Genomic DNA, 16,515 nt, shown 5'->3' on the forward strand with positions numbered 1-16,515 from the left:
ACCAGCGCTGTGGCCGCCTGCGGGAGCTCGCCGTGCCCCACCAGCCTCCAGGGGCACGTGGCCTTCATGCCCCCCACGCCTCGCCAGTGATGGTGGGGCCAGGGTGTTTTGATAAAATGGGCAGTGGGACCTAAGGTGCGAAAGGTCTGCCCTAAACGGAGCCCTTCTCCTGGGAGAAGCAGCGGCGCGGGAGTCAGGAGGCGCTGTTGCCTCGCCTGCACTCCCCGCTCACTTGCCATGGCCACCTTTCCCGAAAGGAAGGGCGGCCAGGTTGCAAGTAGCGCCCCGGCCCCATGCGCGCCACGTCTGCCCGGGAGAGGCGCGGCGGGCAGGCCGGGGCGCGGGGCTTCCCGCGCTGGGGCGAGACGCGGGCGGGCGCCCGGCGGCCCCGCGCCGCCTCAGCGCTGCAGCCGTGAGGTCTCCCTCACAGCGGAGCCCGGGCCGGGCAGGCGCGGCCGCCCCCTCCCCCGCACCGCGGCCAAGTGAGGCACCAACAAAGGAGCAGCCCCGAGCCCCGCGCCGCCTGCCAAGCCACGCAGCCGTCTGCTGCGAGCCCGAAACTTTTTTTTTTATTCTTCTTCTTCCCCTGCCTCCCTCCCTTCCCAGCTTTTTTGGGATCGGCCCACAACTGAGGGACTGCCCGGCTCTCCGGTGACGCAGTGTCTGAGGCTCGCTTTGAACCATTAACAGACACAGAGAGAGACACTTTTTTTTTTTTTGGTTGGTATTCCTCCTCCTCCTCGAGCTGTCCTTCCTTCCCCCCTCTCCCTCCTCCAGCCCAGTCCCTGCATCCTCCTCCCGGCCCGAGCGAGAGCAAGAGGGGAGAAAACTGTCAATTCACCCACCAAGGCTGCAAGGACAGGAGGGAAGAGAGACAGGAGAGGGGACGGGGAGGTGGGGGGCAGAGAAAAAAAACCCAGCCTCCATCCCCAAAAAAGCCGCCTTCGGCTACTCCATCCCCGGGCATGAAACTCTTGAATCCCGCCTGCTCTCCATGGCCACGGCTGCTGCGCTGCACTTTGTGCTTCTTGAGCCTGGATGCGGGACTCGGCGCCGCTCGCTCAGGTAGGGGCTTGCAAAGTGGGGTGCCAACTCAGGGGGGCGTCTGAGCCAAGGAGGTCTTGCCCTCGCCCCTTTCTCTGGTGGAGGGGGGGAGAGAAGGAGCCAGCTCCAGGAGGAGCTGAGTGAAACCAGATGTGGAGGACTGGCTGCCGGGAGCAGGGCTGGGCTGGAATGAGGCTGCACAGCTCATTCAAAAATAATGACCCCCCCCCCCCCATCCTCTGCTCCAAAAGGTGCCCCCTGCCCGCCCAGATGGGTCCACTCCGCCGCCTGTGCTGTCCCTTAGCAAATGCATCCACCCGGCATGTCCCCTCCAGCCAACGACTGGGGTGGATGTGAAGGCACAGGGCCTGGGGCCCCTTGGCCTCTGGAGGTGACAGCCACCTGGCACGCGTCGCTTTGTGCGCTGCTTGTCAGTCCCCAGAGGTCTATAAAGACCCAGAGACTTTTCCCTGCTCAGTGCCAAGGCAGGCTCAGGAGTGCTTGTGTGGCTTGGTTGCGTGTTGCTGTATTATTATTTTTTTTCCCTTTCCTTGTTTTTGGCTAAGTTGGCAAACATCCACCCAAGAGTCTGGACAGCTTGGGGGTGGTACCAGACAGGCGGGCTCAAAAGAGGGGGGGAAGTGTCTCTTGAATCCAATTCCTGCTATTTTTAAGACACGGGCTGGTAAGCGCAAACAGAAAGTCAGTGCGGCCCGAAGGAGGCTTCCAAGGAATTGGAGGCTGTATCATAAGAGGAGAAGAATGCGACAGAGAGAGGGACTGCGGGGGCGAGAGCGAGTCTTGTGGGACAGGAGTTTATTAGGTCAGGCTGGATGTGAACCAAACTGCTCAGGAGCTGGCTTGCCAGCTCTGGAAGCTGTAGATGCAATATGGAAGCCTTTTGTCTAAAGTGGGAGGGTTGGTGTGGGTTTGTAACCATTCCATCTTTTCAGGTGGCAGTGCCAGAGAGCACCTCATTCAGCCCAACACTGAGCATGGGCTTGAGTCCCAGTAGGAGTTAAGCTGCTACTTAAGTGCTTTGCTGAATGGGGCCTAGATGGGAATTTATCAACTATGATTTTTAATTTTTCCTGACAAAAGCTGTTGGTTTTTTTTAAAACTCTTGCCAGATGCCTGTGGCTTTTCAAGACATCCCATGTAATAGTCATTAGAAATGTTTTAGAACCCAGAATGTGTCTGTTTCCAGAAAGGAGTGATCGGTGCCCATTTTTGTCACTTCTTTTAATTAATTTTGCCACATTAGCATCCAAAAAAGAAAAAAATTACAATTGTCTACGTTTGCCAAAATGAAAACAAACTTAAGGCCTTGGCCTAATTTATTATAGTACGCTTTGTAAATCTAAACCAGATTTGTGACTGACAAATTAGAAGGATGCTGTTTTTTCTTCCTCTGTGTATAAAATAACAATAGGGACAAGAATATGCTGGTCCAGATTTTACCCTCTGAGGTTACTGGTTGCGTATGTATGACCTGACCCATCCTGAAGAATACTGATGGAAAGAGGAGTTGTAAAAGATGTAATGCACAAAACTTGCATGATTTCTGTTTGTGTCACAATAGCATTTAGAGATTTCAGTAAAAACCAAGTGTGGGGTGCTGTACTGATCTCTATTAAGAGGCAGCTCCTGTCCCAAAGAACTATATTTGAAATAATCAATCCAAGCTAAGACTAGGAGGGGAAACAGAGGCACAAAGAGGGAACTCATCAGATTGCCCACAAAATTTAGAAAGCAGTGTCAGTAAAGTAATGGAAAGTAAACAATGATGTTGCTGATTTAGAGATGAGAAAGTGAGGCATGGAGAGCTTCAGGGTCTTTACTGTAAGTGAGAGTAGTTCTTTTTATGGCCCACATTTTCTAAGGTAATCATGCACTAGCTCCTTTTGATTTCCCCAGTGACTAAGGTAGTTCTGCAAACAAGAGTTTTGGGGAAGACCCAGAAAAAGAACCCAAGTCTTGTAAGGCCCAGTTAATGCTGTAAAAAAAGGGCCCCAAGGATGGCCCTGTGTAAAATGGGGCACCAGTGTTTGGCTGTTCTCATTTGTTTCCATGCTGAGGCAAGACTGGGAGGGCAGAGCTCTGGGTTGTCCTCTGCTAGCTGTGGGTATCGGGGCAGAGTTTAGTGTAGTATTGTATCAGTGGCCAGGTTCATTAGGGAGGGTTTTGGCCAGGGGCAAGAGGGTGCACACCCCTGCTGCATGAATCTCTCCAACTATTTGTGGAGTTTGCAAAACTGCTTTGAATTCAGAAACTCTTCCTATCCCTTGTAATCTTAAACCCCTGCTTTTTATTCCAAGGGTAATTACATTTAAAGACCTCCACCCATGCTTTTCCAGCTAAAGGGGATGTCTGTGCTTAGAATTAGGTCTCAAAAGCCCTCCTTTCAGTTGCTCTGGTGCTCCCTGGGCAAAAGTGGGTGACCTCTGAATAGCACATGGGCTCTGTTTATTTTCTCCTCCCCAGTTTGCTCCTTTCCTCCCAATTCTCTATTCATTTTCCACTTGGTCTCCTTCTCTGCTCCATTTTTATCCAGTTCCTTTCTCCCCTGCCAGTTGCTCTCTGCTTCTCCCTTCTCTTCCCAAACTTGCCATGCAAGGAGCACTAACTCCATAGCATTTCAGTTTGCTTGTATGACTGTGATCTGCTGTGGCAAAAACTGGGTTTCCTGTCTCTGCTCCTGCCCCTAGTGAGTCAGGGCTGTTTAATTTACTGACCACAAGAGTTTGTGCTTCAGTTGGGGCTGCCAGCCCAATGGGGAAGGGAATTGAGCAGGCTGCCTTCTTCGCTTTGCACACAGTGTGCCGCGTTGTCAGCAGGGTTCATTGTGGCTGGGGTTGTATGGAGCAGGCTGATGCTCCAGCACTGAGCTGAGCTTGCAGTTTGGAAAGGACTCTCCCTTTGAGTTGTGATCTGAGCAGATTAGTCATAAAAACAAGCTGTTTCACAGTTACTGGCCTGATCCTTATCTTTTCTTAAAGCAGTGGTTCTCAACCTTTTTAAATTGGAGGCACCCCTCATAGTCTCAAGGCAACCCAAAAAAAAAAAAGCTAGCTCTTGGCTTTCACTCATTTATCAACTACAGAGTAATAGAGTAATTCTTCTGTTGCAAAGAACAAAGAAAGACTACAACAGGGCAAATGTTTTGATCGCTTTTGATTCCTGTTTGAAATTTCTGGGTCTATCTTATGTATCAAGTTTGCTTACCTAATGGTGCTAAACGTATTGTGGTACCCCATTGGCACCCTGGTTGAACATCATTGCCTTAAAGTAGGGGTGGGCAATTATTTTGGGCGGAGGGCTGCTTACTGAGTTTTGGCAAGCCATCAAGGGCCACATGACAGGCAGCCAGGGGCAGATAAATATTAATTTTCTAAATTTTTTAGGGGCCCCGCAGGCCGGATAGAATGGCCTAGTGGGCCACATCCGGCCTCTGGGCTGCATTTTGCCCACCCCTGCCTTAAAGGGACGCTGCAGGTAAAATCTGGATCCTAAGCAGCTGGCCCTGGGACACAGAGCACCTACCTCCTGGAGAAACTCCTGGGGGCCAGTGATCACTAGGCTCCCCTTGCAGAGCTATACATCTCCCCCAGGGAGAGAGTGAACTGGAGGCAAGGCATCACCTGGGTCTGTATAGTCTGGAGACATCTGCATTAAGGATTGCTGTGCCTTCTGACTGTAGTTCCTTCCAGCAATAGTCTTGCTGCTGTTGTTATCTCGGTTATCTCCACAGCTTGGTCAGATCCGCTGAAGAGTCCCAATGTCAACATTTTGCAGCAGTCATTATTTTCTCACTAACTCTAGTTAATGCCACATATTGGGGCTTCCCAGCACTGTTCCCAGTTCACACAGAGAAGGCTTGCAGGCTAGCAGGAACCATTGTGATCTTCTCATCTGACCTCTTGCACAACACAGGGATTCCTACAGTTGATGGAATTATTCTTTCCTGTTACATAAATGAACATTTTCAAGCCCTGTAACTTGTGTCTGAACTAAAATATGTCTAGGAGAAAGGCATCCTTTTACATACTCCAGAGGGTGGAGTCCACCAAGTTTCTTGGGCTGTGTATGCAATGTGAGCACCCAGGCTACATGATCAGATGGCCTCTTCTGGCAATAAAATCACTGACTCCTCAGCAAGCTGCTCCCATGGTTAATTACCCTCATTGTTATAGCTGCTGTCAGATCCAAGCTAACTGGAGCACAGTTTGGCTTAGCAGGTTTGGTTAGAACACTGTTCCATTCGCTTTACACTGTTTCCTGTTGTGGGTGATCATTTGGGGTATGAATTATTTCTTGTACGTTGGCACCCACAAGTCTATTCCAAGGTTCATGGTACCAGGTGAAATCCTACCCCTGTCGAAGGCTGTGGCAAAATCCTCATTGATTTCAGTCAATTCAACACTCATTTATTTCAGTTTTTACCCTTATACTTCCATGAGAGAGTTTACAGTCTAAGGCCTGGTCTGCCTGCTAGGTTGTCCTCCTTCCCATGTTGGAATAAATATCTGCCTTCAAATGAAGGGAGGGTGCTTCTGTTTTAAGTGTATTAAATGTACCAATAGGGTTAATGTTTGCAGGTAGGATCTAGGGCAAAGAAAGGTCAAAAGAGATTAAATGACTTTCCCAGGGTCACACAGCAGGTGGGTGGCAGGGCCAGGAGCAGAACACAGCTCTCCTGGGCCAGAGCCCACACCTCTGAGTCAATTGCTTGTTCAGCTGCAGTGGTTGTTCAGCTTAGCTGAATCTAGACTTGATTATTGTTTAGGAATGTAAGAAGTGCCATACTGGCTATGGCAAATGGTCCATCTAGCCTAGTACCCTATCTCCAACAGTGGCAAGTAGTAAAAGCTTTAGAGGGAGAGTATATGAATGGGGCATATCTATAGTGGCCCATCTCCTGTCATACCCTCCCTGTCACGAACTGTCGTTGGCTTAGGGATGACAGAGGATTCATCCCAGAGTGTTTTGTTTAATAGTTCCCCGTGAACCTGTTCTCCATGAACTTGCCTAATCCCTTTTTGAACCTGGTTATACTGTCTGCCACCATAACCCCCATGTGGCAACAAGTTCCAGAAGTTTAACCACATGCTGTGTAAAAAAAGTACTTGATCTTGTTGTTTTTTTTAAACCTGCCTCCTCCTAATTTCAGTGGGTGCCCCCTAGTTCTTGTATTGTGGGATTTAGTGAATACGTTTTCTATTTACTTTATTCACACACTGCATGGTTTTCTAGACTTCTATCATATCCCCACTCAACCTTGTCCTTTACAAACTGAAGAGTCCCAGACTTTTCAGTCTTTCCTGGGAAGACAGCAGCTGTTCCATACCCCAAACACCTTTGTTGCCCTTTCTGTTTCTCATGCCTTAGCATTAAGCAGCTGTGTTTGGGCTCACATTATGGAGGATGGTAAATAAAATGAAAAACTCTTCTCAGTGACCTTGCTACTTACAACAACAAAAGTCACAAAATTCTTCCTGCTCCAATATTTGTTTGTAAAATGCTTTGGCTTGAGTTTTTTAAAAATAGTCCTGATTTTTTAGGTGCCCAACTTGGCTTACTTGTCAGAGTTTGTGATCACGCCCCCTCCACCTCTGATCCCCATGCTCCGGGATGAAGTTTGCAAGAGCTGCACATGCTCAGCTCAGCAACACTGAAAACTGAGATCAAATTGTTCTCTTAAAAACTGAGGTACCCAGTACTAGCAGCAAATATGCCAATATAGCCTTCATGTGTAGAGCTACATAAAGAGACATAAAGGTTATAACTGGCCCATGTATTTCACTAAATTACAACCTTTTTAGCCTTTCACTAAATTACCACCATGAAATTACCACCTTTTTAGCCTTTCTTGGCAATGACCAACATTTCTGCATGTGGATAAAATATTTCCACGTTTGTCACTTAGATTGCAAGTGCTTTGGGGCAGGGACCAAGTTTTTGTTCTGGGCTTCTAAAAGAGTCTAGTGCAATGGGGTCCTAGCCTGGGACTAAGCTACCGGGAGAGGGGGGTTGTTGTACACGACACGGGGGTTTAATTTTCCCTAAATTGAAGTAGTGTTTTTTTAAAAACACTGCTTCAATTTAGGGCAAAATAAACTCCTGTGTCATGTACACCAATGTCGGAGCCTCTCCTTACCTGCCTCTCCAGTGGTGAGCGTGGGAAAGAGCGAGCTGCTGGCAGGCAGAGTAGCAGTCCCTGAGCTTGAGGGGGAGTGGGGGGAGAAGCTGGTACTTCCCTCTACAGCAGCAGTGGCTCCCCCCAACCCCTCCGGCAGCACCTGCCTGCAGACACCTGGCTTGAGTAGTCCCAGGGGGCACCACAGCTGTGGAGGGAAGCACTGGGCCCCCACGCAGCTCAGGCAGGCAGGCTCGGTGGGAAGATCAGGCTCGCCACTTTTTTTTTTTTCTTTCTTTTTGTGGAACCTGCCTTCCTGGGCTGCTCTCAGGCTGCCTGCACAGCCTGAGCTGCACGGGGCCTGCTGCATCTCTCCATGGCTGTAGGGTTTAGAAACTAAAACTCCTCGGAGGTTTTTTTACTTTGCAGATCCCCAAAGTCATTTGCTGTGCCCCAAAGTCATTTAAGGCTCATTGCGCTGCCAAAAGTGCTACAGCGGCTGGAATTAACGCTCAATACACCACCGAATGTACAAACAGCAGTGCCATTAAAGTGGTGCAAAAGGCATTTAACCCACTTTAAACCTGCTTTAGAGTGTCATCTACAAACACCCATAAGTGCTAACACAATACAAATAATTCAGAATAATAAATAACAATTACTACTTGGGCACACTTTGGTCCCTTGAAAATGGCTTTAATATCATAGTTGCATTGAACAGACAGGGTGAACAGTGGGCCCATGTTTTGGTAACCAAAAATCAAGTGGTGGGTGAAACCAATGGTGACTATTTGGAGCTGGTTGGGTTACTGATCCTCTCTCTTCCCTTTGTTGTATGCACTGTTTTCTGACTGGCATGAAAGTCATGCAAATCCAAAGGCAGAATTTTGCTCTTTAAGATTATTGAGTATGGTACACTTGGATAGAGCTTAAGTGTTGGAATTAGGAGGATTGCATCATGGCCTCCTTTCTGTATTTGGATCCATGGAAGTAAATGGAGCTCTGGGAAGACGCGAGCATATGCACTGGTTTTGTATAGAGTGGTAGGGATGTCAAGTGTGTTTAGATTAGGATATTAAGAGACAGGATTCCTGGATTCTGCTCCTGACTCTGCCACTGATTCCCCTATGACCTTGAGCAAATAACATTTCTAGGCACAAGCTTTCTCTGTAAAATAATTATCCATAAATTAGCCTATGTCAGTGGTTCTCACCTGGGGTCACACAGTGCCCTTGGGTGCTGCAAGACCCTTTTAGGGGTGCTGCTGCTCCTGCCACCCCAGCCAAGTGAAACTGCTCTGCAAGTCTCTGTGCCTGGAAAGGGCATGTAGGGCCAGATGGGGAAATGGCTATGGCAGGAACAGATGTTCCTTGCTGGTATTAGGTTTTGCTCCCGTCCCTTATTGGCTGATAGTTTGGCTGTAAATAGGAAATGCAGGCAGCAGTCTGTAGGGGGACTCTCTACATGTAGGGTAGGGGTTCTGGAAGTATGCAAAACATCTCTGTGGGGGGTACCCAGGAGAAATTGTGTAATGGCAGATTTAGTTTTTGTTATAATTGGCATTTAAGGGGTTAAAATACAAAACGTATGTTGATAGGGGTATGCGGCTAGCTGGTAAATCTGGAAGGGAGTATGCAATAAGAAAAAGTATGGGAACCTCTGAGGTAGGGTATAGCTACATTCAGTGTCTGCAAAACCTGCAGTTCTTATTTATAAACTGCCAACCAGTGGGGGAGGAGAGCAAACCCTTATTCAAGCAGGGGTGTCTGCTCTTGCCATAGCTCTTTCCCCATCTGCCCCCTACATCCCTTCTGGAAATAAAGGTGCATAAGGCTGTCTCATCTGGTGCTGGTGGCAACCTGGAGATAAAGGAGGTAAAATGAGATTTTCTAGTGGTTCTCAATTGGAGTGTAACCTAATCCAGGGGAGTTATGGAGGGATGCCTTGAGTTTAAAAGGTTGAGAAACTCTGCCCTATGTCCTACACAGAATGTGCAAGGATGACCAGATTAATTTGCAGACATTTGTTAATTATCGTAAAACCTATAGATTAAATGCTCTATCTAGGCCTGATCCAAAGCTCCTTGAAACTAGTAGAAGAAATGGCTGTTGATTTCACCAGAGGTAAGATCAGATCTGAATAACAGGGCATTCTGGTAACTCTCACCACATAAACAACATCTTTGCTATGTGCCATTGCCATGGCCAGAAGGAGTTTGTTGGCTCTTTATTACTCAGAACAAGGCTTCAGGGTGTTTCACATGCAAATCCAGCCCATCAGAGGCTTTACTTTTTTTCCTGGAGCAAGAGATGGGCTTACTTTTCTTGAGGTTTAGTAAGATTTAAAAAAAGAAGAAAAAAAAACAACAACTCACAAAAAACCCCCTACTTTTCTTTTACTTCTTGGCCTGAGTGTGTAGATCCACTTCCTGCTGAGTCAGGCCCCAGCCAGCACCAGGCAAGCCTGACTGGGTCTCTTCTGTGACAGGCTGTGTTTGAGGAGGATGCTGGAAGGGAAGCAGAACACTAACCAAAGCTGTGCTTAGAAATTATTTATTTCTTTTCCTTTTTTAACAAGTATTTTTAAAAGGGTTGGGGGCAGGAGAAAATAAACACAGCTATAACCCAGGAAGTTTCTCAGCATGGGCACCTCTGACCATCACAGAGGTCTGACTTGAAACACCTCACCTGCGTTTATTATTTTCCCTTTCCTCCTGGAATTTTGGACCTCAGTCAAGATCCAGGCTTGAAGTGCTCAGCCACAGACATGTTTAGGACTCTGGGGTCTTTATCCTAGCTGAGCCTCATTGGTTAAATCACCTCCCCCCACATCTATTCAGATTGTAAGGCCTTGGGACAGATACCATTTCTCTTACTATATACCATATTTTCTTGCATACAGCACACATCTTTTCACCCAAAATTAGCCCCCCAAAATTGGGGTGCATGTATTAAGCGACGAAGCTGCTTTTTTAAAAATCTGAGATAGAAGCACCTTGCTTTGATCCCTGGTTCACAGTGTAGCAGCTCTGGTATTACTCGAATGACGGTTGAGTACAGTGACCAGTTAATTGTTTTTAATTTCACAGGTGTTAAAGCTCATCAATCCTTGTTAATAGCCTTGATGCTCTACTAATGAAACTAACTTTTCTTAGGGGAATTTTGCTGTCTGCCAGGGCTTCTGGTCTCTTCTCTTACTTCACAGCTCTTTAGCTCTTTTCCAGATCAGAGATCCACCCATGAAAACCAGTCTTCAGCAGCATCTAGGGTAGGGGTGGGCAGAATACGGCCCATGGGCTGGATCTGGCCTGCCAAGGGATTATGCCCGCCCCGTGCAGGTCCTTCAGTCCAGCCCAGCTCAAGTTTAGAGGACGGCCCTGGCTGGGATGCCCGATGGCAATAGACACGCCTGCCAAGATAGAGGAGGCAGCTCCTGGCTTCCAAGCCAGAGCCCCAGCACCAAAGTGGCCACGCCCACCCACCTGCCCCAGTGACTGGAGGGATCATCAGCACTCAACACAGCCTGCAGGGAGGGACCCCATGCTGGGCATCTTGGGACAGCAGCCTGGCAGTGACAGGTTGTGTTTGAAGAGCTGCTGCTCCTGATTGGCCCTACTGCGTGGCGTGTCCATCACAGCCCCCAGAGTGTGGCTCCTGCCCGGTACTTGCTGCCCAATATTCCCTGCACAGCCCTGCCCGGCCTGTGCTCTCATGGCCCAGGCCCTCCACTGCTCCCCACCTTGGCAATGGCTGTGCTTGAGCCTTGACCCGCTGCAAAGCTCTCACCCACTGTCATTCTGGCTGGGCTAATGCTTGGCTCTGCGCAGCGCTGGGAGTTGGGGCATCTGCAGAAAGCGCCAAGACCCTGCTGGGACTGCCGGGGTGGCAGAAGCCCTTTGCATTCCTCTCGCTCTGAGGCCCTTCAGCTCTCGACACCTTACTGTTTGGGTTTTGCAGGCTGCTGCCGCTTAGCCCAGGATCCTGGTCCTGTGCACCTGTCCCATTCCCGATGCCGCCCCCTGCCCACCTGCGGCCCCATGCTAGCCGGGGCCAGGGCAGAGCCCAGGAATGGGAGGGCTGCACAGGGTTGGGGCTGGGATCCCAGGCCAAGCAGTGTGGCAGAACACTTTAATTTTCAGCTTCACTCTCCTCAGGACCTTGGGGTCTGGCTGTGAGCTAATGTCAGCATACCTCTATTGTGAAGAGTTATTTCTGATTTACCCCCGTGCTAACGGAGAGATCAGGCTCTTAAATTTTTGGCTCCCTGTGGCAAGGGGTGTTTTCCTGCTTTTAAGAATGCTTTGAAGATTTCAGATGTTTGTCATCTACCAGCTTGGGGGTATGTGTTGGTTCCTAAGTATGACTTGCACTTCCTGTATACCAGAGCCTAAGCAATCTTTAAAAAGTAATTGCATGTAATATCAAAGGAGAGACAAGACAGGCCTTCAGGGATTTGTTTGCTATTGAGTGTGTGGGCTCTTTAAAAAATGGTGCCTATTTCTAGCACAAGTAGATCATACCTTCCAGAACATTTTCTCGCCGCCCCTCCAGGGTACAGGCCTGAACACGTATTTCTGTATCCCTTTTTATTATTCCTTAATTAAATAAATGAATGACCTCAGAATAAATATTTATGTGCCTGTCTAATCCTCCCAGACAGCACAAGGTGTGTTACTGCATCTCTAACGCCTGCCATAAAGAACTCTTATAAAGTAAGAGCCATGTCATGACTACCGTACAATCCCAGTGAAGCCAGTATGTATGCCTGGGTGTTGTGGTGGAGGGTGTGTTACTGAGGAGAGGATGTTTTCAGTATTAATGGAGATAGTATCATGCTGAATTGTGCATGGGCCAGATACTGTTTTCAGTTACGTTGGTGTAAAACTGCAGCTGGAGTCATGGACTTATTCAGGCTTTCATCACTCTGATTGAGACCAGAATCCTATGAGGGTTTTCTTCCCTCACCCTGGATTTTTTTTAATTTTTTTGCAGTAGCTCTTTGTGCTTGATATCTGAGGAACAAAATGTTGTTCTGGCATTGTGCTCTGCCACTCCTGGCATCTGACAGGTTGGATACAGGATAGGCAGTGTGATAGGACTACAGACTGGGACTACAGAACAGTCACCAGAGGTTAAAATTTCTTATCACCTTCCTCTGGATTCAATCCTGTAGCCTCAGTCGCTTTCCTGGGGCTAACTCATGAGCTTTTCAAATGCATGTCAGTGCATGGGAGCTGGGTATTCAGGTGTGTTATTGCTGGCACGGGGTCTGGGTGAGAGAATTAGAATAGCGTCCTCCTGCGGGCTGTTGTTTTTGGTTGGAGGTTGCAGTCTGGTATTGGAGAGAGCAAAGGTAAGCAGCCCTGTCCTGAGGACAGGATCCTTCTGGCAGTCTCTGTCCATGTAGAGTAGGGGTGGTCAAAATATGGCTTATGGGCTGGATCTGGCCCACTGACAGATTGGATCATGAACGGCACGTGGGAGTACTGGGAGTACTCCTTTCAGCAAAGGGTTTTGCCATCTCAGAATCAGAAAAATACCAAATTATATTCTAAAAATATAACATCTACAACATTCATTAATTTGATTTCAAAAAATATTTTTGTCCTGATTTACACGTGTTTGTGTAGTGTACATAGAGGTGATTACACAGTAGCTTAAAATGAAGTCTTACTCTTGTATATTGTGGGGCATGGGTATAGATTTGTGGGGGGCTGTGGATATGTGGGGTGTGGGGGAGGGTATGTGTGTGTGGGGGGGGTTTGTGGGGGGATTGGTGTGTGAGTGTGGGGTAGGGAGCATGTGGGTATATGTGTAGATTTGTTGGGGGGTGTGGATATGTGGGGAGTGGGTGGGTATGGGGTTTGTGGGAGGTTGTGTGTGGGGGGGAGGGTGGCTGGAGTGTTTGAAGGGGTGTGGGGGTCTGTGTGTATGGCGGTGTGTGTTTATGGGACTCGTCCTCTGAACACACAAACACATTCTCTCTCCCTCCCTCACTGCGTGCACTCTCACACACTCCCTCTCCCTCTTTCTTTCCCTCTCCCTCATTGCTCTCTCTGTCTCTCTCCATCCCTCATTGTGTGCACACACACACCCTCCCACTCCTGGTCCCAGGGTACCGATGTGGTTCCATGCCCCCGTGGTCCAGCGATGCAGCTCGGGGCCATGTGGTACTGGAGGCTGGTGGGTGTGCAGGAAAGCAGTGAAAGCCTGGCCAGCAGAGGCTTCCGGTTGGGAGGGCGAGGGTGGGAGGGGGTTGGGAGTGGGGTGGGGTCGGGCTGGCCTTGTTGCTGCCTTCTGCTGGCTCCCCCTGGGTCCCACTGCCCTTGGCTCCTGTCATCTCTGACAGGCAGCCAGGAGCAGATAAATATTAATTTTCTGAATTTTTTTAGGGGCTGTGGGCTGGATAGACTGGCTTGGCAGTTTGGATCTGGCCCACAGGCTGTATTTTGTCTGCCCCTGGAGTAAGCTCTGCTAGTGTTTCATTTGGCTGCCTGGACTTGGATTGTAACCATTTTGGAGTTCCTTGACAAATTTGAGGGCCCTAGGGACATCCCAGCCTCCTTGTTGAGCTGTCAGCAAAAGTGACTAGGGACAAGGGTGGCTGACAGGGTCCCAGCATTAGGAATATTGGGTCTTTTGAACCTCCAGCTTCATATCTCTCCCAGGATGGTCTCGACATGCTCCTAAAGATGGAGGGAGATCTCAAGGAGCTTTCTGTAGGAGGAGGAGCAGGCATTGGTCTCCTTGGTGTGAGGCAGCAGACACTTTGAGAGATGACCTTCACAGAGAAGAGTAGGACTGCCCAAGTCAGTGGTCCATGCAGTTTGGTATTATTTGGAATGGAGGATACTAGGAGTCCCAATCATGAGCCAGGGGCCCATTGTGCTAGGTGCTGGGCAAAAATGGAACAAAAGGCTAGTTCCTGCCTCAAAGAGCTTACAGTTTACTAGAGGTGCACTGATACATCCATCCAATATTAGATTGGCAACCCACCCTCCCCTCCCCTCCCCTGCCCAGCGCAGATCCAGGGGGCACACACACCCTTATTGGGTGCAAGCAGTGGTGGGAGCCCCCCCCCAGCCATGGCTCTGCCCCCCCCCGGCCCTGCCTGGGCAGCGCCTGCCCCCTCCCTCACCATGGGGGGCGTTGATCTGTCCCCCGCATTGATCTGCACCCCCCCTCTCCCCCCCCCCATTCACCTTCCCTCCTCCCTCCCCTTCGACTACATTGGACTTACCAGCTGGAGGCAGCTGTAACAGATATCAGATCGGTATAGGCTGATATGCCTCTTTAAGTATCGGCTATCAGTATCGCCCCCCCCCCCCCCCAAATCTCTATTGGTGCACCCCTACAGTTTACATACATTTATTTTGCATTTTTATCCTTTGGGATATAATAGCAGAGGTTGGTATTCCACACTGATTCTGTCTGGTAGGCTCGTTACATGTTTGCAGTGCTTATTACCTTGGTATGTGGATGTGGAGCCAGTTTCTGGCTAGCCTCTGTTACACATATGTAACAAGAAGGGCATCCATTAAAAATGTCCTTTTAAAAACGCAAGCCAAAATCCTGTTGTGGATGCATTCCTTGTGGGTGCTAGCTGCCTAGAGGAAGCTGGGGTGAATATAGGGCTATATGCCCCTGCAGTGGCTACAGAGTGGCTGGGAAATGTGTTGAAGTACATTTTGTAGTGGAGATGCCTCTATCACTTTAGCTCAGGACAGTCCATCTGACTGAGCCAAAATCCCACTGTGGGGTTTCCGTCTGCCATGCAGTTCTTCTGGCATATAATATAGTGTGTGGCAAGCAGGGGGGTAGTGAAGGGTGCTGTTGAAATGCTGGGTGATGGGATAGTGTTTTCTGGAACCTTGAATTTATATGAGGCTCGTTGATGTTCCATATGGAAAGAACAAGACCTGCTGCTTTACAGGAGTCAGGTCAAGGTTTGCATCAAGTGCTTGAAGCATTCCTGAGGGAGCAAGTGAGTGTTAGGTCCCCATGATCCTGTTCCTTGCTCTAGCATGGCCTTCCCACATTGTTTCAGTCATGTCACTTGCATTCTCTGTGCCTCCTGTCTCTTTGTTTGGAGAAGAGTGATGAGCCCTACCTCCCTCTCAGAATTAATTAAATACTGATATCTCTTATCTGTTGGTCTACATTTTGCAGGAATGATCCTGCCTTGGGCAAGGGGCTGAACTAGATGACCTTGCAAGGTCTCTTCTGGCCCTACTTTCCTGTGGTTCAGTGATTCTATAACTAATGCAAAGAATTACCTTCTCTGTATTGGAAAGTAATTTTGGAACCTCACAAAGAAGATGTACAGTATATTTTTTTCCTCATGGAAACACCGAGTGCAGTCTTGCTTTCATTGAAGGTAAACAGAGTTTTCCTACTGGGTTTCATGGGGCCAGAATTTCACCCCAGGTATTCTGTGCCTTGTTCATGACTGGTTTATGAGAGGGCTAGGTTTTCAGTGTGGGGGAGAGAACACTGAGAAAGAACAGATTGACTCCACACTCATAAATAAGTCTTATACACTGAGCTCCCTCTACATGGTCCTGCATATTCATTGCTGTTTTTTAGAACCCTTTGAAAGTTCACAAGGGCTGTGTCTGAGACAGTGACTACACAGTAGCTCGTTACTACTGCACAGTAGCTGCACATGGCATGAAGCGTAACTTAATGTTACTGTGCAATAGTAACAAGCTACTGCACAGTAGTAATGAGCTACTGTGCAGGCAGCATCACCAAAAGCCATTCAGGGACACTACTGCACAGTAGCTCTGTTTACTGCACAGCCATTTAATACTTGCGTAACAACTGCATAGGCATGGCCAAGAAGGGCCATTTTATCAAGGCACTGGGCCTGTCCTGCCCAAGCTGGTGGTGAATTGGTAGTCCATGTCAAGTTATAAACCATACCTGATCTTACATCACACTTTCACCAATAGATCTCAAAGGATTTTGCAGAATATATCACTATCAATATCCTTGTTTTACACAGTTGGGGAAACTGAGGCATGAGGACACGAGACTAGCTCAAGGTCACCTGACAGGCCAGTGGCAGAACTGGGAACAGAAGCTTGGTCTTTTGAGTTTCAGGAGGCTCCATCATAAAAAGGAAGTTCTCCCTTCACTAAGCAGCAGAGTGCACCTTTGTGAGCAAGCAGTCCATGCAGAGATGCCAAGGGCTGCACAGTCCATGGGAACTGCAATCTACTTTCTCTCCTAGAGCCTCTGTCCAAGTCACGGCTGAGGCATCTTGGCAGGGTGGTAGGGAGAGATCCAGTTCTGTGTGTGTTTGTGGTTACGGAGCCTGAGTCTTTAGGTAGT

General features: G+C 48.6%; 1 protein-coding gene across 1 annotated transcript in view; it reads left to right on the forward strand.

The window, feature by feature from the left end:
• The first annotated feature begins 393 nt into the window (after positions 1 to 393).
• MRC2 (mannose receptor C type 2) overlaps positions 394 to 16,515 on the forward strand; it is a 109,240-nt gene continuing 93,118 nt past the window's right edge. The window contains exon 1 of the mRNA XM_006259206.4: positions 394 to 1,065. Within this exon, the coding sequence (XP_006259268.2) occupies positions 966 to 1,065 (100 nt within the window). The 5' untranslated portion in view covers positions 394 to 965. The remainder of the gene's footprint in view (positions 1,066 to 16,515) is intronic.

The sequence above is a fragment of the Alligator mississippiensis genome, chromosome 4 (assembly GCF_030867095.1).
Source record: "Alligator mississippiensis isolate rAllMis1 chromosome 4, rAllMis1, whole genome shotgun sequence".
NCBI classification, from domain to species: domain Eukaryota; kingdom Metazoa; phylum Chordata; order Crocodylia; family Alligatoridae; genus Alligator; species Alligator mississippiensis.